Source organism: Grammomys surdaster, unplaced genomic scaffold (genome assembly GCF_004785775.1).
Source record: "Grammomys surdaster isolate TR1022 unplaced genomic scaffold, NIH_TR_1.0 129, whole genome shotgun sequence".
NCBI lineage: Eukaryota > Metazoa > Chordata > Mammalia > Rodentia > Muridae > Grammomys > Grammomys surdaster.
Window position 1 is genome coordinate 14,632,699 of NW_021604587.1, and position 26,988 is coordinate 14,659,686.

The 26,988-nt window shown below is 43.7% G+C and overlaps 1 protein-coding gene across 1 annotated transcript; it reads right to left on the bottom strand.

Moving 5' to 3' along the window:
- Positions 1-10,901: 10,901 nt before the first annotated feature.
- On the bottom strand, positions 10,902-21,610 carry Bmp2 (bone morphogenetic protein 2). Its single transcript, XM_028754753.1, has 3 exons — positions 20,418-21,610; positions 19,015-19,364; positions 10,902-12,931 (listed from the first exon to the last, which is right to left on the bottom strand). The coding sequence occupies exons 2-3, from the start codon at positions 19,355-19,357 to the stop codon at positions 12,090-12,092; spliced, it is 1,185 nt and encodes a 394-aa protein (XP_028610586.1). The 5' UTR covers positions 19,358-19,364; positions 20,418-21,610; the 3' UTR covers positions 10,902-12,089.
- Positions 21,611-26,988: the final 5,378 nt, after the last annotated feature.

Consider the following 26,988-nt stretch of genomic DNA (forward strand, 5'->3'; position numbering starts at 1 on the left):
GAGAAAGGCTCTCAGACAACTGAGACTCATCCCTGGCCCCGCTGGCTTCTACAGGACCATCGCTTCTTTCTTTTGCCTGTTTCGGTATCCTGGCTTTTCCCTGTACTTGGGGGAAAGAAAAATGGAGTTAGAATTTTTTGAGGATTATCTGTACTATACCTCACAAAGAATTATGGTTAATAATGGGGAAAAAAGACCACAGCTGTAAGTTCTAATGAGTATAGTGTGTAAGTAGAGATTTCAGTTTTCAAACTCAAGCAGGATCAAAAGGGATTTTCCCCCCTAAGGAGCACACTGACACTTTGAGCTTCATCTCTTAGGGAATAAGTTTGGTGTTTTGTTTTGTCTTAAAGAAAATATGTGTGCATAGTTTTATAAAATATATGCATACACACACACACACATGCACACACACACACTATATCTGGATTTTTTTTTAATGGAACTTACTGCCTATCCTCTCATTTCTCTTGAATCTGGGCAGGGTTTTGTGACATGGTCCTAATAAAAGAAGCAAAGTAGAAACAATGACGTAGATGACAGACCATTCATAGACTTCCTTCTTGTTTTGTCCTACTGTGAAGACACCCGAGTAGTCAATATGGACAGATTCAAGGAGGACAGGTGAGAGTGAGCATCTGAGAAGTGGGTTCTTCTTTTGCAGACAACTCTTCAAATGACTTTAATGGTGGCTGACAGCTTGGCTGCAGTGTCCTGAAAGACTGGGGCAATTATCACCTGGCTAAGTAATTCCTGAATTTCCATTCCACAGAAACTATGCAAAATGGTAAACATTTGCTATTTGAAACCACAGTTTGCAGTAATTCATTTCACAGTAATTGCTGCCTGATGCAAAGTCCAATGATTTATTTAATGTAGTATTATTTTATTTATCACCTTTGTGCTGGTTAGTTTTCTTAATCAGCTTGACGAAAACATAGATATAGCAGAAAGGAGGGAATCTCAGCTGAGGAACTGCCTCCATCAGACTGCCCAGAGGCAAGTCTGAGCAGCATTTTCTTAATGAAGGATTGACGTGGGAGGGCTCAACACTCTGGGGGGGGGGTACCCCACCCCCCATGGACTGGTGGTCCTGAATTATCTAACAGGCTGATCAAGCTGTGAGATGCAAGCCAGAAAGTAGCGTTCCTTCATGGTCTGGTTCTGGAACTGTTCCAGTTCCTGTTTCTAGGTTCCTGCCTTGAGTTCCTGCCCTGCCCTCCAACTTCCAGATTGACTCTGAACTGAAGCTGAAACAAACCCTTCCTCCTCACGTTGCTTTGGTCATGGTTTCGTTCACAGCAAAAGACTTATCAATCTTTGTAGTTACAAATAACCTACATTTTTATTGTATAGTGTATAGTATACAGTACCATAGACTCTCAGTCATTTAAAAAGTCCTATGAATTAGGAAGGACTAGGGTAATATCTGTTTTAAAGGAAAAGAGGTAGAGGTTCTGACAGATCAAACCACCTTCTAAGACGCACACATTTAGGTATCTGCAAAGCCACAGATACCAAACAGACTCTAAACCCTGGCACCCATCCTCCATCTGTTGCCAGCTGTCTCACTGAGAAGGTTCATAACTCTACACAAGGGTTTATTCTCGAGTCAGATTTCCCTTTGTCCTGAGAAATCCATCAATATGGAAGTAAATTTGACTGACTTGAGTCCACTCTAATGTTTCGATTTAAACTAACATTATCCTATTGAAATGTAAATTCTAGCACCACAAACATTTAACATTTTTCTACTATATTAAAAATAATGAAATAAAAATTGAAATAATGTTTATTCAACTTCAATATATACACAATATCTAAGGAACATAGCAATTATTTATATGATATTCCTTTTTTTCCTTTTTTCTGTCTTTTTTCTTTCTTTCTTTCTTATTTTTGCTAACCATGAAATCAAGGACATATTCAAAATTACAACACATTGCCATTTCAAATAGGCACACTATGGGACTTTTATTGCCTCAATAGACAGTGGCAGCTTCATTGGACAGTGTGTTTCTACTTATATCTCGCACAAAATCATACATAATATGGTTAGAGCCACATTTCACAACTGATTTGTTCATGTGTGTGAATATTGGACCCAGGGAACTGCCTCTAGTGTTCTTTTCTTCCCCACAATGTCTTCTCCTGGAGGACAAAGCTGGAAGGGGAAAGATGGGAGTGAGTACCCAGGTACTGTGTTTACAAACCTAGGATGCTCTGTGCCTTCCTCAGCAAAGGACTAAACACAGGAGTGAGCACCTCATGACAAAATAACAGGACTGCTTCTGAAAACTCCTCCAGTCATTAATTACAGATTTTAAAAAGTACTTGATAAGCTGATTTTTAAAAGCCTGTGACTATTCAATAAAGTTTCTAAGCATCAATCTACTGCACTTATTCTATGGCTATCAAAATGGGAGATGTTAGATGAATCTTGTATCTCATTAATTCCCTGTGGTCTTCTCCATAAGAATCATCTATCACAAAATAACAGCAATTCATACCTGTAGAGCAGATTGATCATTGGCAACTTCACTTCATATTTTCATGTTAGTGGAAAAATGTGTATGCATGCATGCCTCTGTGTGTGTGTGTGTGTGTGTGTGTGTGTGTGTGTGTGTATGTTTGCAGGAGTGTCTGTTTCTATCCTTTCACAACACATCTTTCCTCCTGATTACTCAGAATTTCTACAGAACCCTCTGTAAAAATCAGAGGTAAGATCAGACTCATAATGCAAACCCAGAGGATTAAGCTGTTTAGCAATGTTATAGCAAAGACCAGAGGAGGTGATCTGCAGTGTTTACTGCTCAGAGCAAGATAAGAGAAACCTTTAAGATAAAGCAAGCAGGCTAATAGGCAACTTTAGGGAGTTGGGGAATGTCAGCAGCTGCAGGAGTGCGGGCAGGAGTAGGGAGAACAGATCACTGACATGCTTCTGTGTTTTGCAATTTAATGAAGTGTTAGTGCATCTTCCCTTTCAAAGGAAAAATGTCTTCCACCGGGTGAGTGGGTAAATTCCTAAAAAGTAAAGAACAGTTTCAACCTTTTAATTTCACATTAAATTATCAGTGAGTCAGAAGAAAAATGCTACCATCAAAATTAAAATGGAGTGAATCACTGCCTCTGGCTATGAAGTTGAAACATGTCATCCTGGGTACACTCTACTCTGTGAATATTGTGATCTGTGCAGACTCATTTTCTGTGCACACTTACTCTGGTCAGGACCAATTCTATTGTGTACCCATTGAGTCTGCTCTGGGCATTGATTGTGCACACTCATCTTCTCTGTGCACACTCATAGTGCTGTGCACATTAAATCTTCTCTGTACCTCTCATTTTTTTTTCCCTCTGCACACGAATTCTTATGTGCATACATTCTGGTCTGTGCATAATCTGGTCTGAACACATGCTCCATCTGCTGTGCACACACACACACACTGTGGTCTGTGTAGAGGAAGCACTCTGCTGTGCACAAATGTACTTCGGTTTATGTGACACACTTATTCATTCCATGGAGTTACATGGCTGCTGGTGCCTCCCATAAAAATGGCATCTCTCCTCAACATTGTTGAGTTCCTGCTGCATGGATGGTGGGACAGTAATTTCTCCTTTACTATGAACATTTTCAGGGGGGAATTCAGTGGAATTATTTCACCCCACACACTCAGCCCCATCCATGTGGGAGAAGAAAAAGCAGGATAGGATCTTGTTCTTTGTTCAAACTAGGATTTCAGAAGAGACCTTCTGCACAGTGTCTTCAATACACCCTTAATCTGTAATGATATGGGAGATCTGTCTCCCTGTATCCCAGGAGGTTAGCCTCTCTAGTTCTTCCTTATCTCCACATACTGGAGTGGCATGGGGGTAGGGGGAGAAACAGTGAGAATGAGGGAGAGAGGAAGGGATAGATAGAAAGAAGGAGGGAGGGAAGGGAGAGAGAGAGAGAGAGAGAGAGAATGTGAGATGCTGAAACAGAGAATACAAACAGGAATATTCACAATACAGTCTTTATTAAGTATCTGGTAAGAGATGGGGACATAATTCCAGAGAATAATTTCTATGCCAGCTAAACAGAGATCTCCTGCATAGGAAGCCTTGCCTATCTGCTGTGCAGATTTCCAGAGCACAGCATTGGCCCATAGATGCCATGGAGAAAGGTTATAATTTTGTTACCACTGGAATTAAAATACCACCTTGTGAATTTTCTAGGAACATTACATAATAAGGGGACTGAACTCCAGGCCCTGCCCTGCAGAGTGCCTCCATTCATTTTCCAGGATTAGTAACAATGTTACACTTGCAATGTGTGACCTTCCGTGGCTCTGAGTATGGGAATGCCTTGCATGCCATCTGCCAAGCTGTGAGAATGCACCCACATGTGTTGTAAGATCGTCTGTGTTGTAAGATACCTTCTATGTTCCTTCATCGGGGCACATTCTTAAAAAGTACCTCATGAACTTGAAAGTGTATCAAAGAGTGGGTGATACAAAGGTCCATCAAAGGCCTTCCATCATCCTGGCTTCAGTCTGACTACATCTATTTAAAGTGATTTGTTAAGCATGAAGAGTACTACTCCTAAGAGAGAAAAAGGGAGTATCAGAGCTCACTCATGGTCTAATGGGACAGCCAACTAATGGCATATTTTTGCAAGAGGTAATACCTGAAGCTTGTGTATCAATCAAGAATATATTTTCCTTTGGAGAAGCTGTTACTGGCAAGAGTAATCTCGAGATCTTAACTTTTAGATCTTTCTTTCTTCCCCTCCTTTTTTTCATCATGCAGATTGTAAGTAAGACTAATTAAGACTCAGGAAATATCACAAGTAGAAGCAACTGTGACTAGGCCTAAAGCATTTGTAGGGGAAAAGATAAGCTGCAGGAGGTAACAACAGGACACACAGTCAAATTGGGGGATGAGTTCATGAGGCAAACAAGACTGGAGAAGCAAACGGTCAACTGAAATGCTTGGTGTCTGTGATCTGATTTATGACAAACACTGCACAATTTGGTGCATGGGTTTCCTCATGTACATATGTTGTTCTCCTAAGAATCTTCCTTCCTATGTAATCCAAATGAGGAGACATCAGGACCATCAGAGTAACTGGGGAAGAAACCATAATTATTAACCTACATCCATGTGTGTTAACTTATTCTTTGGACAACTCTTTGTATTACTGTAATTCAGTCATGCCAGGCATGTTTGCCTCTTAAATTTTACTGTGTCTCTCACTCATGGCAGTTCTCTTTGATTGAGAACTGTTCTTTATCTAAAGCTTAACAAAAGGGAAACCCTGGAAAGTAATGTCTGAGACCTTCTCTACAGGAGAACAGGATGCCACCAGCATCATCAAGGCAGTTCTACACTGTGATGCCATTTAGAATGGTTCCACTCCAGAAATTTGCATTAGTTCGTGAATATGTAAATACACACATAATATATTTGAAGTATATGTGCATACATATTTACATTTAAACCACAAAAGTTACTTAGTTTCTACAGTTCTTCCCGTTTTCTACTGTCCAGTCTGATGGAATCTGATGAACATAGGGAATTTTTTTTCTCAAATCGTGATTAATTCACACAGGGGATATAAACACAGAAAGGCAGGAGACTGTTATTTTTATCTTCATTTATTGCTCCTCTATGGATCGCTATTGTTTGCTGTCCAGCTCATCTGGAGCCTTGGTGCTTAAAAATGATTCTTATCCATACTGATATGCTTTAGAGAACTGCAAGCTCATTGGAGAAAGTCAGATAGTGGGGTTTCTCTATTAGAGTCTAGTTTGTCAAATCTCTCTCTGTACAGGCCAGATGGGCTTCAAACATGTCTCATTTGCAAGCCAGTTTGTGATGAACCAACCTCAGTCCTTCCCCCTTGATCCCAGTGCCAGGAAATCCTGCCTGTAAAGGAATCAGGAAAGTGGTTTAAGTTTTCCATGGATTTGACTGCATTCCAGCCCAGGGAACCCCACAAAGAGAGGAGCCAGAGCAGCAGAGGCATGTCAGAGGGTAGACGAGGAAGAAAGATCTCAGCGTGGAGCCTGTCAGCTGCCAACTGTGTGCGCATGTGAGTGAACTTGTGAACACAAGCCCAACTTGGCTGATCTATAAAGATCGCGATTTTACAACATGCTCCTGGAACATGTTACAGAAATCAGAAAATGACTTTGATTTAAAATTAGGCTTTCACGAAGGTTTTAGAAAACATTTTCAATACTATCTACCAGACAAAAACTTGGGGTAGCTTCTTGGAGACAGTGCCCTCCACACCCAGGCTTTGTGCTTCTGAACATTGCCTCCGAAAGGAATCATTATGTTGAAACAATTGGAGGAGCTTGGAGCTGTAGCTCAACTTTACTTGTGATTTAAAACATGCCCTTGGAAACCAAGCTAGCTTCCAGGTGGGAAGCAAGTTCCAGCAAATGGGAACAGCAGTTAGGAAAGCTTTCAGACAGACAATCCATGTAAGAGCCAGACTTCAAAAAAACTCTTCAGGGTTAGGGAGATGGCTCAGTGAGTAAAGTGCTTTCTGCACAAGAATAAGCAACTGAAGGCAGATCTTCAGCACCCACATTAAAAAAAATAGCTGGGCATGGTGGGTAATGTGTCTGGAACCCCAGTGCTAGGGGTACACAGGGGCGGAGGCAGGAGGATCCCTGGGGCTCACTGGCAGACAGCCTAGCTAAACTGATGAGAACCAGGTTCAGTGAGAGGTCTTTTCTCAAAAACCGAGGCCCAGAGCTATTGAGAGGAACACTGGATGTTAACCTCTGACCTCCACACGGGTGTGCACATATGTGCACGTGCACCTGAATACACATGTGTAAACACATGAATGTGTACACACACACACACGTACACACACACACACACACACACACACACACATTTCTACCAGTAAGCTATTTACCCAACAAAAGACAAGAAGATCTTTGAAAGAAACCCACACCTTCCACATAAAGACGGAGATAAAAGAGTTCAGCCACTCAAATTTGTTGTCATTAAAAATGCCTTTTGAATCGCTAAATTTTGTCTGCTTGGTTGTCTAGCAACCAAGTGCCGAACAGAAACTCCACCCAAACACAGTGAAGCAACACATTCAGTATTCAGTTCATCAGGCTGTGTGTGTGTGTGTGTGTGTGTATGTGTGTAGTATCGTTAATGTCTAAGATAGAAACTTGCTTGCATACAAAGCAGAGACAGTCTTGATTGTAGATGGTAGAAAAGGATGTGGGGAATAAGGAAAAAGCAACAAGAAAATGTGCAATGCGAGATGAGGGTATAGTTTCCACACACTGGGCTAAAGCACGGTTTACACTCTTAAGCAATAAAAACAAACCATTAAGCGAGGCCCAGCACCGTCAGGAAGTGTAAAACAGTTCTTGAAGCTTTGCAGTCACTATACAAACGCTTTTCATAAACTCCGTTTCCTGATCTTCATTAAATGTTAACATCAAGTTGCCATGGGGCAATTAGCTTGCCTCCTGAAATCAATAAAAAATCAACAATTTGGAAATAGTTGTACAGTAAAATAGTTCAATAATTATTCTCTCATAGTGTTGTGGCCAAGCGGTTCCAGGGTAAATTCGGTCCAGATGAGTTCCTGCCCCTTATGAGGAGAGCTGTGAGCAGATCGGGGCTTTGCTGAGAGACCTCCTCATCAGAATGGACTGCAGCAGTAATGGACTCCCAGCAATGCCCTGGCGAGGGGCCCAGCACACAGGCAAACACAAGCTTTTAAGTGCTGTTAAAGTCAGCGTCTGGTGTAGCACCTCAGAGGGACTTGGTTCAGAGTTTAGAGACCTAAACAAAATGATAAACCCATGGGGGTTGGGGAAGGGGGATTGCTGCTCTTGTCTCAGCATTCAGACTCTAGACAGAAACAAATGAAAACTTCCTCAGAGACATGCATGCATGTGCGTGCATGCCTGTGTGTGTGTGTGTGTGTGTGTGTGTGTGTGTACATGTGTGTGCATGCTACCATATGCATGTGTATGCAAATATGTGTGCTTGGTGCTTGTATGTGTGTATGTGCACGTGTGTGCACCCACACTTGTGTGTGTGTGTGCATGATTTACACAAGACTGGTTGAGATTAAGAATGTATTCATCCTGACATTTCTTCAACAAATACTAAAATAAGAGTCTTCTGGGAGCTGAGTAAGGTGCTTCCCAAGCTTCCCTCAATCCCCAAAGGGCATTCTGCTAACAAATGATATTCATGTCAACCAAAAACAGGAAGTTATTTCTGTGCTGACCCTCTTTGCAGAGGGAAACCCATTCCTTTTCTTTCTTGTTTTTTTTTCTAGTATAAACCCATTCATATAAGCATTTTATCCCAAACCAACTGCAGAAAATTCCAACTTCCATTAGATCAGACCTCAAAAACACGAGCTTTGGAGTCTTATGCCACCCTTTAGGCTCAATGAAGTTATATAGTGTACTGTCTTATAACTTAGAAAAAAAAAAGAGTCAAGCATCATTTTAGTATAAACAAATGCTTCAACCGTATGACATCTCCCCGCTGCCTTCAAAGAGAAACCTTTAACTCAGATGCTTGGCGCTAACATCACACAGGATCAGCTCAGCACCCTGACTTAAGTGTTAAAGGTTTGGAAAGTACAGTTTTAAGGACTTGCACCTGCTCCCCCATGCATATAGATGTACTGACACGTATTTGACTAAACTGACTGCAGCATGCCCAAGCAAGCAAGAGGAGCAGATTTTACAAGATAAGCAACCAAGTGTTTTCATGTCTAAGAGTGGCTAGAACACAGCATTGTAAGTCATCTTGTTGGGGAAAAGAATGTCTTTGAAAAAAAATAATCTGCAGGGCACTGTGTTCAGATGCCATGCCACACAGCTTTGTGTTTTGTTTCTTTTCATTTACACGCGGCTTTTACACACGAAGGGGCTGTATTTGAGCCCGCTTCTGTAGCGATGATTGAAAGAACAGTCCACACAACCTTGCTACTCTAACTGCAGTCCTCTGGCACAGGGAGTCAGGGTGTCACCTGGTAGCTCATTAGAAATTCAGGACCTCGGGCCCCACCCAGACCACTGGGACAGGAATCATAAGGTAGCATGACTCCACCACATGGGCTGTACACACATCAAGCATTTTGCTTTCCTTGAGGCATTACTGATGACTGAGGTGCACACTAAAGTCTAAGAAGTTTTATTTAGAACGTTGGCCCTTCAAGTTAGTTAGAAGTTCACTTTGAAGTTTGTAGGGCAGGGAGCTCGTGAGAAAATTCTGCCCTAGAGGATGTCATAAGACTCTAAGATATGATGGCGAGGTGAAGGAGAAGAGGAAATGCAATTTACCCAAGTAGATGTGTGTGCTCTGCCCCCAATCCCACCCTACCTGTCCCTTCCCCTCCAAGACATAAAACAGAAAAGGAAGAATGCAGGCAGTTCTGACTCAGGTTGCCCATATATGCTGATCTATACGTCCCTCCTCCCACACATGCTATAGCCATTCCTTACTGCAAAGCTCTGTTCTTTTGGCCTTTCAATCCCAAAGTAGGGAGGGGCTCAGCATGTTACCACCCAATGAATCAGTATCCTAACAGCAAGGCAAGTGAATAGAAATTTGCTAAGTGATTTGACTCACTTTTGATTGTACAGATGAATTTTCTCCCTCCTCAAAAAATAGAGGGAACACCTGAACCACTTAGGGTATATACCAATGGCATAGCTCCATTTATTGTGACGTCTCTGAACCTAAATGGAAATCAGAAGTGCTGCCATCTACATATGCAACATATAATCTTCACATATATATATATGCATAAAATAGAACATTTACACACTATATGCATATATGTATATACATGTATATCACATGGGAGCTGCTGTTCTACAAGTAATTTTAGCCAAGAAAATCAAAACCAATGAGGCAGAAAACATGTAGTGGATGGAATCCTTGTAGAATAACTGCACTCCTATCTGGAGGACTTACAGATGCAAATATGTGGTTCATTCTTTTTTAAGATGTAAAGACTGTAGTTTGCTACCAGTGCCCACAGCAAGCAAGAGACCGTAGAGAATGCCTGAAGGACAAGGAGGACAAGGCTCTCCATCCTTGTGTCTAATGATTTCTACTTGAGCCAAAGCAACTGGCGAAAGGGATAAAGAACACTTTAAAAGTTAACCAGGGTATTCATTTAAAACAAGATCTTCAGAACCTCAAGCTTTCCAAACGTTAAGTGTGCTTCGAGGTCGTCGCATGAAGATCCTTGGGAACAATGTAATTATAACAGTCTGTCCCATCATGAGCACACTGCTTTCCAAGTCCGTTCTAAGGTTCGAGTCGGGAAAGGAGGTGAGAACTGGGCTTCACCCATGATGGAGGATTACGGGACACACACTCTGGAAACTGACCTGAAACACTGCCGGGACCTAGCACTGTGGATTCCCCAATCTGCAAACATAGCCACAAAGCCCTGCCTAGGTTTTGCTTCCAACCTGAGCACAGAAGCTCTGCCATTGCTGAAGGCTCACTCTCCAGAGCCTCATCTGACTTCATTCCATTTGGGCATCTGGCCAATTGGCAGATGTGCTGCAGAGCTGATCACAGACACTCTCTAATTTTTTTGGCACTGTGGCCTCTGTTGAATGGGATATTATCTCTGGAACTTTACCTTGGGTTCTGTAAGCTTTGCTTTGATTTAGGCATCAGCTTTCTGTCACTTGTCCCCCCCACCCCCTCAACTGCCACCACCCCAGTTTATGAAAACTATTAACTCATTGGTAAGTCCTTTGGTCCAAATGGGGTTTGCTTGGAATTCGCCAACCATTTAAGTCGTGTCTCCCCAACTCCCAACCTCAACATCATTCGCCTCAGAAATGAAAATGCAAACACAGGTAGACACTGTAAATACAAACACACCATTTGCTCTCACGGATTAGGTTTTATAGGATGAAATGCCAGAATTTTGATATTTATTATCTGAAACGGGTTTAACATTTGGAGAAATATGTTCAAACACATATCCCTGGAAAGAAAAGCAAGCTGATAGGTCAGAGAACAGGGTGTAGGCAGGAAACACATGCTCAATTTTGCTGCGTGTCAGGCAAATGTAGAAAATTGGGTGCTTTGGAGAAGAAAGAGCTTGCTGATAGGGTAAACACAAAATACAAGTCAATTTCCACTTCTTAATGAGGGCCATAAGATAATCAATTGTACATATATATGACTACAATGTTAATAAAGAAGAAATATTATAATTTATTTAGTACTTTGGCCAGATCAGCCCCCCTGGAAGGGATAGGTTTAAGAAAGAACAAGATGCCATTATCACTTCCTGACATGGTCACAGTTTTCCTAATTATTTTCCCTGGTCCTGCTTTGTTCATTCTGCAGGGAGGTCGGCGAGAGCTTTTCTGTCAGATCAGTAATGTCTGGTTCTTATCCAAATATTCCCCCTAATAAGAATGAAAGTTCTCACGGACTGGACAACCACTCTGCAACATTCCTGAGAATTGAATAATATAATAATCTTGAAAGTCAGCAGAGTGGATTATCCATTTTTTTTTTTTGGACTTGAACTTGTGAACTTTAACAGTAGTGCTGCAGACAACAGACAGCAAATGTGCAAGCACTTTGCTCAGTAACCTTCCATGTAGACTTTGCATCTTAAATACACACAACTGAAAAACAACTACAATTATTTTTGAAAATTATATACAAACCCGATATTTCTTCTGATTACATATAAATACAAATTAACTATTTTTTTCCTAAAAAGTGGTTATAATAGTAAATAAATACAAAATAACTCTGACCATTATACTTCATGTGCTGGAGTTGAACCCATATAAAATGTACAACTAAATACATTTTAAATCTTTAAGGAATAATTCTCTGATTAAAATATTTGTTTTCCCAACTTCTTTTCGTAGATATAAATATATTTTCAAAATAGCTGTGTTTCTTTTTCCATTCCATTCCATAAATAAAGTCTTCATTGGGAAATATTAAAGTGTCAGCTGGTTTTTTGGGGGGACAGGGGGAGTAGGGTGTTTTCTTTTTCTAAAATATATATATATATATATATTTATTTATTTATCCTTACTGTGCTAACGACACCCGCAACCCTCCACAACCATGTCCTGATAATTTTTTAACACAACCTTTTCATTTTCATCTAGGTATAACATGGAGATTGCGCTGAGCTCAGTGGGGACACAGCACGCCTTAGGGATTTTGGAATTCACAGAGTTCACCAGAGTCTGCACTATGGCATGGTTAGTGGAGTTCAGGTGATCGGCCAGGGGAAAAGGACATTCCCCATGGCAATAAAAGGCATGATAGCCCGGAGGGGCCACGATCCAGTCATTCCATCCCACATCACTGAAGTCCACATACAAAGGGTGTCTCTTGCAGCTGGACTTGAGGCGCTTCCGCTGTTTGTGTTTGGCTTGACGCTTTTCTCGTTTGTGGAGTGGATGTCCTTTTCCATCATGGCCAAAAGTCACTAGCAGTGGCCTTATCTGTGACCAGCTGTGTTCATCTTGGTGCAAAGACCTGCTAATCCTCACATGTCTCTTGGAGACACCTGGCTTCTCCTCCAAGTGGGCCACTTCCACCACAAACCCATGGTTGGTGTGTCCCTGTGCAGTCCACCGCATCACAGCTGGGGTGACATCGAAGCTCTCCCACTGACTTGTGTTCTGATTCACTAGCCTGGTGTCCAACAGTCTGGTCACAGGAAATTTCAAGCTGGCTGTTGCAGGCTTTATAATTTCATAAATATTAATTCGGTGCTGGAAACTACTGTTTCCCAAAGCTTCCTGCATCTGTTCCCGAAAAATCTGGAGTTCTGCAGATGTGAGAAACTCATCAGTGGGGACAGAACTTAAATTGAAGAAGAAGCGTCGGGACGTTTTCCCACTCATTTCTGGAAGCTCTTCCATGGCTTCTAGTTTGATCAACATGGAGAGAAAAAGGAAAAGCATTTGGTTAGAGAGCCAATGTGGTAACTTAATTCCTTATGAGCATTTAAAACTTCAATGCATGGTTTAAGTTAAACTACATAAAAATTTGCAGCCAGAAATTAAAAATGTCAGGCCTAGAGATACAGTGTCTGCCGCCCTGTCCATGGCCCTGGATTTACTGCTTAATACTATAAAAAAAAAATTAAAGTCTCTTTTCTCTTTTCTATATGACCACATTAACTTTGTAATTGCTATGCTTTTAATCCAATATATGAACATAGCTTGTAGGTAGCTATAATAATGGAGGAAATAGTGAAACAGTTCTTTGGAATTCACAGACTTTAAGGGGGAAAAAGTCAGCACTGTAGTTAGTAGAGGGCTAATGACTGAGGAGTTGAGGAAATTACTGCATTTCTTAACTAAGAAAACGAGCTTTAATGTCAATTCCTTAAACGGCATTTGCAAACATTACTCTACAATTTAGATGATTTACAAATCTCAATATCCAGATTTCAGCCCCTTAATTAAAGACTCTGAAATTCAACATCAATGATGACATTTTGCAAAGCACACCCTACCATTTTGCTCAGAACCCTAAAGACAAAGGCATTCACCGGGATATAGTTCTTCAGAAAGGTATGGGGTGGCACTAGGTCGCTGTAGCAATTAACAATAAAGAACTTCAGGGGAAATCACTTCCTACTTCCTGTTCTCTCTTATCCATCTCATCCTCACTCAAAATAACCTCTGTGTTGATACAGCAGTTCTTAGACTTCAGCCTGCACATCAGTTGGTCTGGGAAGAGGCCTGTGGTCCTACATTTCCACTAAGCTCTTAGGCAAGGGATGCTGAGTACTTATGGACCACACAGTGTCAAGGTTTAAAAGGATGTTTCACATATTTAAGAGTATGTTGATGAAGGAGTAGACTTGTAAAGCACTTTTTATACAAGAAGCCTTAGTTTTGGCCAACACATAAGGATTCAGGCTACGATAAGCTAGAGCTAGCCAGGGACTTAAAGGGGAGTCTTCTAAAGCTCTTCTATTTGGACATGAAGACTGCCGGGGCAAGCTGATTCATTCATAGTCCTCTTGCATCTGCTTGCCAAAAGGTTCTTGGCGATAATTTTGGGGAGTCATTTATGTTTTGAACTCCACTATCAGCTAATGGTACTTTAGGGCAGGGACATTCCTAGAAAGTATGAAGGACTGTATTTAGCTTCTTTTATAAAAAGCCTTTCGTTGTCATTCTGGTGTCCCTTAATGTTTCTGCCTAAGGCACTTCCTCAACAGAAAATATAAAACAGTAGCAACATCCCCTAGACCCTAATCACAGCAAATCACACTGGCATCTCCTGACTTTGGCACAGTGATGTGCACATTATTTCCTGTACAGACAGACTATAAAGGTCAATTACCCAGGGCCTTCCACAAATTGCTACAACAGTCAACAACAGGGCTCAAAAAAATCACAATAGCAACACAATCCTGGAATCCCAATCCACAAACAAACCAAGGAAAATTAACAATCATAAGCACACACACATGCATACAGACACACACAAGATAAGAGGAAAAAAGGGAAGAGGCCATTCCTACAATAAATAATGGAGAAAGGTCATTGAAGTAAGAAAATAATATTTTTCCAAGAAATAAAGCCAAGTTTTGGCCATATGTAATTGTCATCTTTCAACTGGAAACATAGAAACAGTCAGTTTCTGTGGCCTATCACTCTGGAGGTCAGAAGTATTCTCAAGGCAGAATAAGTGGCCTTCACAGAAGAGAACAATATACTTCCTAAGACCAATGACAAAGGAAAGACCCATCTCTAGCCTTCCAGTAGCATTTCCACAAGCCTAAGCCTTGGAAGAGCTTACCCCATCCTTTATACCAAGATATCAAACATGACTGTTCATTGAAATTATACAGAGAAGTCAAGAATTTACAGAAGACCTCAACATAGGAAGCCAATTCCCCAGTGTCAGGACACACTACACCTTTTCTACTTCAAGGGACAAGTTTCAACCTCTTCTTGAGGGTGGGAAATTGAAAATCTCTTTTAAATAAAGAAAATTATAGGAAAAGACCTCTACAAATTATCACAGCAAGCCTGGGGTTCTGAAAATACAGAGTAGGTAATGTACACTTTTTGGAGGCCGGAATAGCTGTTAATTCTCTGTAAATATCCCTTGTTGAATCAGCTGAACTTGCTAAGTGATTTCAGGATTCTGACCTGTCTCCAACCTGAGTATCAGTCTCCTAACTCTTAACAAACTGCAGGAAAGGGAAGTGGGGCAGCCATGTCATTCTAGTCTCTTCTAGAAACAAAGCCTGGATTTATTGTTCTACACTATGTTGATTATTTCTCTACCTCAAAATAACCCAAAAGATATGGCCAGGGCCACCTCCTAGAAAAAGGAATAATATGAAATAAAAATGTCACCACAAAACATTAGCTTCTATGTATGTTTGCTTGCTTGCTCTTCTTCATCTCCTCCTCCTCCTCCTCCTTCTTCTTCTTCTTCTTCTTCCTTTTCCCCTCCTCCTCCTCTTCCTCCTCCTCCTCCTCCTTCTTCTTCTTTCTCCCCCCACTTCCTTTCTGCCAAATATGGTGCCATTACCTTTCTATGAACTCTCTTACAAGAAGCACATTAAGAGGGAACCATGATTTTCTCATTTTGTGGATGAAACAGTTGAGAATTCAGAGAAGTTATGTGACTTCTCTTAGGTCACAGAACTGTTAACTTGTGTGTACTGTAATGCTCAAGTTCTAGCCATTAGAAGGTATTATCTAATGTAGGAGAGAAATAAAATCCCAAGCAACCATCCAAATTACTAGGAATTGGTACCTGATACCAACAGAATGAGTTCTGCCCTGAAGATCACAACGTATTGCCTAGTACCCTTTAGATGCAGACAGAGCTAAATGAACAGAAATTGAAGGGACACAGCCAAATAGGACACCAGACCTTGTTTAGATTCTGCTCTCTGTGGCTACTTGTTTGCCCTAAAGTAGAGTGAGTTTCATTTCAAAAGTTATCATTAAGCTTGGAGGATTTTGCAACACTTTTTGGACAGAAAACATTCCTCCATCCAAACAACAACAAGCCTAAGGCTATTCCAGATCAGCAGCTGCATCTCACGCTGCAACAAGATTCAAGGAGCTTTGGGTCACACTGTGATTTTCTACAGGATAAAGTAAATGACATGCCAAAGAGGAAGAAAGAAAAAGTTTAAACACACAGAATTAAGGTTTAATTTTTAAGACAACAAAGGAAGTGGCAGGGAAGGAAAGCAGGGTCTGGTAGTCACCACTAACCTGATTAGGTCCTTGTTCTGTTGAGCATAGGTCCTACAGGGGGACCTGCAGGCCCAGGAGGGATTCTCTAATGACCAAGTGAAATGCCCCAAGGCACAGGTAGAGAGGACAAAAGCAGTTTGGAGAGGAGTTAAGAGAGATTCAAAGGCTCCCCTGACAAACAAGAGACACTGAGAACATCAGTAGCAAGGAACTTCTGCAAACTGAGCAACCCTTCCCCTCCCCCAGGGTCTTTGTAATCACACTGCAACAGCCAGAAGTAGACAGGAGCATTCCTGGATGTCTGCATCCAACCCCATGCTGGAATTTTGGATGGACCATGCTTTCTTCATCACAAGACAGAGTTGTACCCTGAAATGCCTTAACACGTGGCTCTTTTCTGGGCAGTTGCACTTCTGCCAACAGGATCTCTCCCTCTTTGAAAACTTTAGTCATAGGGCCACATAGTTTGTTTATTCCATAAAGAAAAAGAAAGACTGTGTTCTCCATAATCAGAAGAGCAAGCATGAGATCCTTCTGTATATGATCTGCCAGTCACTAAAGGAGAAGTCTCTGTAGGGTCAATAGAGTCAAGCACTGTCAAGCTGTTTTCCAGTGGCAGCCAGTTGGAGAAGGTCTTCAGTGACCTTAGAGTGGGGTTGGAGGGTGGGGATTCAGCAAAGCCTAGGCTATCCTGGATAAAATCTATGGTAAAATGGTCTTCATGTTCAACAGGAGATTTTGTCTGGAAGAATCTGCCACCAGCTGAAAGACTACCAAGGTATGCTCTGTCTTGTCGTGCTCACTAAACCACCTTCTAGCACTAAGGAAGAAATCTATCAAGTAACATATGGCTTATCAAGGTTTCCTAGTGGCACAAGGATGTTTCGAAAAACCAAACTCTAGGTTACTCAACGATGTGAACAGTCTTCCCAAATGCCATGTGTTCCATGATCAAAAAGAAATGATTTTCCTGAAATTTACGGTAAAAATGACATCTCACTGCACCAAGATATAAAGTCAGTGCAAGTTTGTTTTAAGCAAGTCGATAACTTCTATACAGTTTTACACCAGAAAAAAAATCACTTTTAAAAGTACAATTTTTTTCTTATGAACTGAAGCTCACTAAGTTTGAAAATAAGACACACAGACAGTGCTTTGCCTGTGTTTTTAATCAAGCCACTTTGAAAGGAAGAGTGAGAATATGTAGAGTTTATTGCTGAACCTTTCATTCAGTTTGACTTTTGAGCTTTAATTGACTTAAATGATTCTTTTAGTTTAGTTAAGATAAAGATAAAATACCTCCATTTTTACAGGTAAAGAACAATTTTCACCTTAGAAAAGACTAATAAACAAATAAAAATAAATAAATGGTTCTCCTGCTACATCTCCAGAGTGAGAAAAACAGCTGTGCTGGTCAGTGGTCTGTTTGTTTGTTTGTTTGTCTGTTTTGATCTACAAAAACTTTTCAGTGAATATTAACCCAGAGAGATTACCTTAGCCCAGAATCACCTGAGGTGGGGTGAACACACCTGAACCTCCCTGCTTTCCATGGGCATACCCTGAGGAGCAGAATGTGGTCTTACTATCTTTCAATATTGAACTTTGCTCCCAGAAAACCCTAGGCACCCGTTTGAAAGGGATGGGTTTCCAATGCCCTTCATAACCATTGGCCACCTCAAGGAAGATACACCTCTTGCTATGTCACCTGCCTGTGGGACTTTTTCCTATTATCAACCAGACTTCTCAAAGTCTGAGTCATCCCTTATTGGGGATGGGGGTTGGGCTACCATTTCAGAGCATAGATTTCTACTTAAAAGTTATCCTCTCAGCAAAGCAAAGCGAAACTTTAAAAAGGGAACTTCTCTCCTAGCTCCCCACTGTTCTATAAATTGCAGCTCACTGACAGACAACTCTGAATTCTCCTAGAACTTGAAGGAACTGATATTCTATTGAGAATGCAGTAAGCCAAAAGCACATTTAAAGCGACACACACAGACTTCAACTGGGGCATGATTTTGTTTTTTACTAACTGCTCTAAGAACATCAGTACAAGAGACTTCACTAGACCTCTACAGCCTTTCCAGCCCCTAAATTTCTTTCTGCTGAAATAAACAACATTATTGTACCTTGGGAAATCATATTCATATCATATTTTTAAAAATCCCATTGATTGCCTAAGAAGGTAGCAGGCAGTGGGAGGAAAAGCTTTTATCTGAAGGCTTGCCCTGTCTCCACTTGGAGACTTAAGATTTAAAAGCACAAGAACCGAAGGTCATTGTGGAAACAATATGATGGGATTGTGGAATTGATCTCCCACGGGGATTAGATAGGGATTCAAAAATCTTTCATACTAGGCCCAGATGAATAGTAAAGTTGAATGCTTTGGGGCCCTGGATTTGATTTGTTAATACTATCTCTGAACTTGCTGCCCTTGACTCTGCCTAACTTAAAACTCCAGCGTGAACACAGAAGGAGCCCCAACTCTCTGCCTTCTGTGGCATTCTCGCACTCTGAGCTGACTAGGGGCTAGCCAGTCTCTCACCCTCTTCCCCATCACTCCGATTTCCCTCCAGTTCTAGGGGGAGGAGTCTGTCTTCTGGCTACCTGCCAGGAAAGGGTGCGGACTCACCAGTGGGGAATCCCTGGCTCAGGGCCACGGAGGGGACGGTACAGAAGCCGAAGGGCCGTCCACTGTGCTAGCGGAGGCCCAGGCTGCCCGCTGAGTCTCCGCCCGCAGTCCCCGCCCCGCCGCCCGCCGCCCGCTCACCTTCGTGATGGAAGCTGCGCACGGTGTTGGCGCGGCTGGCTGCCCTCTCCAGCCGGTGGTCTGGGGCGGGCGCTCCTGGCTGGCCCGAGTGCCGGCGGTACAGGTCTAGCATATAGGGGGGCACCACGACGTCCTTGCTGGGGGTGGGTCTCTGCTTCAGGCCAAACATGCTGAGCAGCCTCAACTCAAACTCGCTGAGGACGTCGTCCGAAGGCCGGGACAGGGGGCGGCCGGATGCCGCGGCGAACTTCTTGCGGCCCAGCTCCGGAATGAGGCCGGCCGCGCCGCCCAGGAGGACCTGGGGAAGCAGCAACACTAGAAGACAGCGGGTCCCGGCCACCATGGTCGACCTGCGGACAGGGCCGACGTGAGTCACCCACGTTCCCCGCCCAGTCCTCCGCCCGCCCCCGCGGCCCCGGCTCCCATAGGGCTCGCTGGCCTTCTCCATACCCTCCTGGCATGTCATGCTCGCCGGCTACAGCCTGGATGATCAAGAGGATAGAGGACCCCCGAGGCCCAGCCAGACTTCTCACATGGGGTTTGGTCTTAACTCCCAGTAAAAATCAATGACCGTCTGTCCCCTTGCTTGTGACACTAGTAAGTAATGCCGGTGTCAGGAAGCTGAGAAGCTACAGGTTGGTTGGACACTGCATCCCTTACAAAACTATACTGTGCAGCGCTCATTTGCACATTAACAGTCATTTGCACAAATGCACAAGTGACTTCCTTAGAGGCGCTGTATAGAAAAACTTCCTGGTAGACGAACATATCAAACTTGTAGATTCAGTAAGCGCTAAACTCAAGATTACTAACTAATGACGCCACTTGCAAGTTGTGGCCTACGCCCCTAACTTCAAAGTTGATCCACAGGCCACCCTGTCCCCTTTCCCAGACCCCTGTGCAGTCAAAAAATCCATGCACCTTCCTGCAATTACCTAAATAGATAGTGTCTATGAATGCACGTGTAAGCTGTGACACATCCGCACAGTCAGTAAACACACACAGAGAACCCCAACTTTTAGTAACTTCCTAAATGGGACCTAGTTCTTACGGACAGCCAAGGATCTCTACGGCTTGGAGTAATGCTCGCACTGAACTAGTGAAATCCACCGGCCATACGCTCTAAGTGGATTTCTGCTTTTTTTTTTCTTTTAAAGCCCAAAACAGCCCTGATAATGTATCGAAAATTGGGGAGAAGGAACGGGCTGCGGAAGGTCACAGGCCAGATAGACAAGGCAGAGGGATCTGGGGTTTGTAATGCCCGACCCCTCTAGGGATCCACTGCACGTGCACCGGGAGAGGGTATGTTTACGTCCACTCCACCGGTCCTCCGAGGCGCCCAGCGCCGCCGGGCGGGAAGCGGTGTCACCCGCCAGCCCCGGGTCCGGGCCCGTGTCCTCTACCTTTAGGAGACCGCAGTCCGTCTAAGAAGCACTAGGGGGCACGTCCATTGAGAGAGTCTCCACATGGAAAAAGCTCTGTCCGAGAGACCTGGAGCAGCGACTGGGCTTCGGTTGCCTTTCTTCGCCTCCTCCTTCTCCGGGTGTTCTCCCCGTGGGGAACCGTCCGTGTCTTGGGGTGGGCCCAGCCGGTCGAGGAACAGAGAGGTGACCGAGTTGGAGGCGGCAAGACTGGATCCGCCGGGCGAGGACACCGGCGCGAAGTGGGGAGCCCAAGTCACTCTCCCGGCAAGTTCAAGAAGTCTCCAGCCAAGTGCTGACACACAGCCTCAAGCAGGGGGAGGAGTGCGGGGCAGGGACGGGAAGGGAAGGCTGGGGCAAGGCTGCTGCTGTCGTCGTCCTCAGGGACCAGCACTGGCGGGGCGCGGGGCCGGCTCCGAGACTCGCCGGGCGAGGGTCGGACGTTCTGCGTTAGCTGGGCCGCGACCCATGGCTTGGGACAGCCATCGTGGGCGACGCCAGGTCCGGGCAAGGGCGCTGTGAAGATCTGGGTGGCGGGCGGGCCGCCACTCCGCATCCCTCAGCCTGACTCTGGCGCACCCCCATCAGCGCTCGCCAGCGGAGCCCGCACGGCTGCGGCGCCCCGGCGTCCTGGGGCTCATTCTCGAGACAGTCTAGCCGCGCGTCCCGGGCTGCCAAACCGAGTGACCTCGCGCTCCGAGCCCTCGGGCCAAGTGTCTTTTGTGGCAGCCTGGGGTCCGCTCACTCTTCCGCCTGCTCGCCTTGGGCGCTCACTCCCTGGTCCGAGTGGCCGGGCATTGAGGGTAAGACTGTGCTCCGGACTCCCGGCTCTTAGCGTCGGTCTGCGACTCCAGCTTCTCCCGGACAGCCGAGTCCACAGCGCCAGGCGCGCACAGTTCAGAGCTCCTATCCGTGTCGTATGGGTCCCTCGAAGCCGCGGGTGATCCTCGCGTCGCTCGCCTCGAGGGCGTCCGGTGGCCGGTGTCGGCTGGGGAGGCTATGTCCCGGGCTGCCAATCCCGGGCGGGCTGTGGGAAGCGCAGCGGCGGGCGCAGTGCGAGCCGGGCTCTGCGCGGCAGGGCGAGGACTCCGGCGGCGACGACGGAGGCGCCGTGGCGCGGCGCTCGCGGCTTTTAAAGGAGACGCCGCCTGCCGGCTCCCTCCCGGCCGTGGCCGAACACCTCCCCCTCGGAGGCGCAGCGCGCCGGGGATCCCCGGGCGGGCGGGAGCAGCGCGCAGGGGTGTGGACGGCGCGCCCTGCGGGGCGGCCGCGGTGGAGCGGGGCGGGGCGAGCGCGCGGCCGCTAAGGGGTCGCGTCCCGGTTGAGTGTGAAGCCGACCCCCAGGACCTGGATCCTCGCCCACAGCTGCCTGAGTCTAGGGCAAATCCAGGGTCCGCTCGCCTCAGAATTCCCCCACTGGGCCAAGATTCAACTTGAGTTTGAAGTTTTTAGGTAAGAGAATATTAAAAGAAGAAAAGAACGTACAAGTCGTCAGACATTTTGGCAAAGATGGGACCAAACGCTTCTGTGTTTTGAATGGTGAGAAGAAAATGTCGAGAAATAGCCGATACACATCTGAGAGCATTATTACATTTTATAAATATTCATACATTTACATGCACCCATGTGCAGATATTTATATGTATATATTCAAATAAATGAATGTAATAAAAACGCATATATTCATTTGTGTAAATTATAAAAATGAAGGTACGGGTTTCTGTACATAGATATACACAGGTAAAGTGGATGTCCCTTCCAGTGGTGTGTATGTGTGTGTGTGTCTGTCTGTCTGTCTGTCCATGTGAGAGGGCAATGGAACTTAATAGAAGTTCTCTTTATAGAAGGAATCACTTCAATACTTGGGCTATTTATGTCCCCTCCCACATCTACCTACCCCAGGTAACAAGACAATTAGGGATTGAGACCTTTGAGTTTTCTGCCTGATCCTCTCCACTAGGTCTCCAGAAGGCTCTGGCTGAGGCCAAGCCACTTTCCTCCCTCAGCTGGAATGTCCCCAAAGCTGCTGAACCAGGATTCTTTTTGAACTCTTTCCACTTCTCCCTACATTTCTGGAGCCTTAGGACAGACCACACCACCTGGCTGCCAACTCGACCCCCAAAGCTATGGACAGAACATTTGATAACATCAGGTCTGAACCAGATCTTTCAAGTTTACAAAGCAAAGACAGAGAAAAACCAGAAGCAGGGGCTTTAATAATCTATTATCCATGTGTATTAGCTTTTCAGTTGGGGAGCTAAAATAACTCTAGGTTCCGCTCACCTAAATCGGATTAGCAACCCACAGAGGGAAATTAGGCCCTGGCTGTTTCTAGAGCTGTAAAGGTCAAATAAGGTATTTTGAAGGAAGGCTGTCTACAAGGAAAACTAAAGAAAAGGAAGGGATAGATTCAGCGATCTGCAATCAGCTACTGTATTCCTTTTTAATACGTGTTGTAGAAGTTGTCACTCTGAATCATGAGACACCAAACAAGAAGGCAATAAAACACTCCACTCAGACATGTAAGTCAAAAGTGCTGATCTCTTCTGAAACCATTTCCTTCCCTATCAAGTTTAATGGAGAAATTAACAATTGCTTCTGTCATCGGGGAGGCTTAAGGAGCAAAGCAAAAATTCCAAACCTATATGAGATTTAAATCAGAAAGTTGCCTTTAATGAGGAAGAGAAAGCTGACAGCTGTTGGACCCACCCCAAGAAAAGATGAAAATGAAACCTTTGGTGACGACATGAACAATGCCTTGCAGCTTTGGGCCTTCTGGAACACCAGAAGAGAGAGCTTGGCCATTTATGATATCCTTAGTAATCAAGGCTCTGAGGTAAAATGGATGCCCCTGGACAGTTACTCCACCTTGGTGGTGCCTGGCAGCTTCTTTTTTGTAGGGCATGCAACCCGAGAGGTACTGCTAAAAGCCTTTCCCAGGAACTTTCCTGAAGTTTGGCCCAATTTCTCTGAAGAGCAGGACTGTTGTTTTTTAGAGATGGCTGCCCTCTTGTGGTGGAAATGAGTGTAAACGCATGGGACCCAGAAGTGGATTCAGTTTGAATGAATTCTCTGTTCTTTGGAATACAAAGTAGATGGTCATGTTCAGTCCAGTATTTTTTTTTTTTAACGAAATAGAAATCATAGAGAAGAAACAAATACAGAGACGTATTGCTTTTTGCACTCTACGCTGATGGCTTCCTTCCACCCACAACTAAGAATGTGTGGTTACTTAGGACTTTGACGGGGTAGTATCTATCTTCTCTGAAAATGTACGGTGCTCCTGGACTTGCTCGATCCTACCATTTACAAAGTTTTTCTCAGTATCTGTCAGTTCAGAAGGTGAGGATTACTTTGAGTTTATCATACTTAGTGTATCTGTCAACAAATATGTAAGGGCTTTCCCGGGAGCAGGCAATATTGGGGCAAGATATTAGTGAGAATTACAAGTCTGATCTTTGTAGAAGGTCCAGACACATTGTATAAGAAACCAGTCTACTGGCTAGGAGTCTACATAAAGGAGGTTGCTGCTCTTCTATTCTAGTCAGTTCTTGCTAGTTTTTCAAGAGATACCGGAAATCCTCATCTGTGTGTGTACATGACCTAGGATGAAATTAAGTACTTACAGAGTCATACTTTGGCAACTTTTCCTTTAGCAGTTCAGCCCAGATAATGTTTAATTTTATTGCATCCTGCAGCTATTAGCATTCAACGTTGTTCCTACTAGGTGAACCATTATGCAAAGTCACATTAAAATAATGATCCCCATGTATTGTAAAGGTCACAGCAGGCGTGACATGATCCATCTACCTTGTAATTGTCATTCCACTGTAACCTGTGGCAACTCCCCTGAGAAACCTCTTAGCCTGTGTATCATTTGCTGCCGATGTGACACCCAATCCTGGCTCTACTCACTCCTGGTTGAGATTCTTTCCTAGGAACCAGAAGACACAGCCAAGAGTGGCATTTGCTCTACCTAGGGTTTACCTATTCAAGGTTGGCTTAGCCACAGTAAGAATGATGGGTGGAGTGATTTGCATGCCAAACTAGGCAGGTTGGCTGAGTCCCATTGTTCTAGACAGCCATCAAAACTTATTTAATTGCCATACAGCAATATACTTGCATATGTGACCAATGATATTAAAATGTTTTGCTATTGTATTAGGTTGGGAAGAGGGAAAAGGGGTAGTTATAATCTCCAAAGATAAAAGAAGTAATGTTTTTAAAAAGGGGTCAGCCTCAGTATTGTTTTTTACAGGGTAGCTATGCCATGGCAGTTCTCGCCCAAAGCTTCTGTATTGTACTCCCCAATATCAGTATTCATAGGCGTAGTTTTGAAGATGTAACTGGATCATGAGGGCCAGTGAATTTATCCATTGACAAATTTCAATTTGGAACACTTTATTGGACAGTGAGATAAGTGTTAGGGAATGGGAACTGGTTGATGGAAGTAGTTACTGGAAATAGGCTTTCAAAGATCCTGCCTGTTGCTTCCAGGGGTCCTGCCTGTCACTTCCTGGTTTTTATCCTGTTGCCTCTTCCTGGTTTTCTTCCTGTTTCCCTGTCCTGGGTTCCTTCCTTTTGCTCTCCTTGCTTCCTGGCCACCATAAAGTAAGAGGCCTTCTCTTCCATGTGTCTCTCCACCATGGTCTTCCTCACTTCAGGTCCAAAGAAAATGGAGTCATCAACCATAGACTGAAGTTCCTGAAAACATGACACAAAATAAATATTTCCTCTTTTCAAACTGTTTTAAGGATTTGTTTCTGAATTAAAAGCAAAAGCAATAACAACAACAAAAGCAAGCTGGCTAATATTACCCAGTCTACAAATCTTTCCTGAGGATCTGTGAACCTCGCAACAGCATGTTACCTGAATCCAGTGCATAAAAGACACATAGACTCTGCAGACCATTTATTTAGGAGCCAGTGGAAGAAGTATGATATGTTCAGAGTAAAGAAATATAAATCATAAGACGTATGACAAGAACACTTTAGGAGAGCCAACAGTTGCTGAGAGACTAATGGCAAGCAATGTGGACTTAGCAAGCTCATAGCAAAGACTGGATTATGGATTGGATGTGAGCTGTCCCCTGAAGGCTCACACTTGAATGCCTGGTCCCCATCTGGTGGTGCCATTCCAGGAGGTGGTGTTATAGAAACCTAAGAGGGAGAGCCTTGAGAGAGCAAGTAGGTCACTAGGGCAGTGGGCCTTAAGCTTTTACTTCCAGATTCTCAAATAATCTGTGCTCTTTGCTCTGTTCAGATGTGCTCCCACCTTTTTTTTAGTTCTCTGCCAACACATCTTCTACACTAAGACAGACTGTTTGCCTTCTATTGTGAGACCCTTAAGTTGATTCTTGTCAGGTTTTTCATCCCAGAAATAAGTACCAGTGACAGCAATGTTTTGGGGGAATATTCAGGTGAATACAACGGCTGGAGACTGGGGAGTGAGGTTCAGTAGGTGATCACATAAACAGGACCAGCAGCAAAAATTTCATCAGAACTACTAACTGTTAAATTTTAGGTACAATTTTCCTTGTGTTATTTAATTCATTTTTTTTTTACAAAAAATTTTTTCATGGGTGTTATTAACTATATTTTATAGATGAGGAAGCTGCTTAGAGAGTGAACATCTTCCCCACTGTCTCACATCTAGCAAGCAGCTAAAATCTGTTTTTGTAGTCATAATGTTAATAGTTGTAGCCAGCTGGAGTCAACACATCAGGTGAGTGAACACAGAATGATGTACATGACAGTTCCAGTCTAGAGATGATATTGGAATAGGAATCAATCAATATTAGAAAGTACATTATCCTCAGGGAAAACACCAACGATTCATTCTAGAGGGGAAGTTGGAACCAGTTTAACAATGGAAGAGTGTGTATAGTTGCAGGCAGTGTGAAGGGAACTAGTACATGACAGTAAAGTCCCTTGGCTCTGCAGGATCACTGGACGGGCAATGACAGCTGAAGGACAATCATTGGCAGAAGTGGAGGAGAGCTGTAGGCAGAATGAACAAGTCAGCCTGTCCCTCCCTTTCTGCTCAGTATTTGTGGCTATCTCCCATTGATATAATTCAACCACAAGGGCAGGCATATTAGGCATCTACTGCTGTGTAACAAAAGATCATAATCTTACTGGCTTAATGCCCACTTATTAGTTCACAGTTTCTGTAGGTCAGGCGTCCAGGCACAGGTTAATTGGTTCTCTCAAGATCTCACAAGGTTGCAATCAGTGTTGCCCAGGGCTGCAGTGTCATTTGACACTTGAGCTCGTGTTCCAAGTACCTGTGGCTGTTGGCAGGATTCACTTTCTTCCAGCTATAGAACTCATCCTTGATCACTTCTTTCAAAAATGCCAGCAGAAGACTATCTTTCTTAGGGTTACAATTACCTTTGAAAGTTTCACCTGATGATGGTAGCTCTGTTCGGGATAATCCACATTTTGATTAACTCATCTTCAATTGACTACAAGTATGGAAATCCTTTATTGCCACACAATGCAACCCAATGATGAGATTAATACTCTGCCACATTCACACATACAGCTTACAC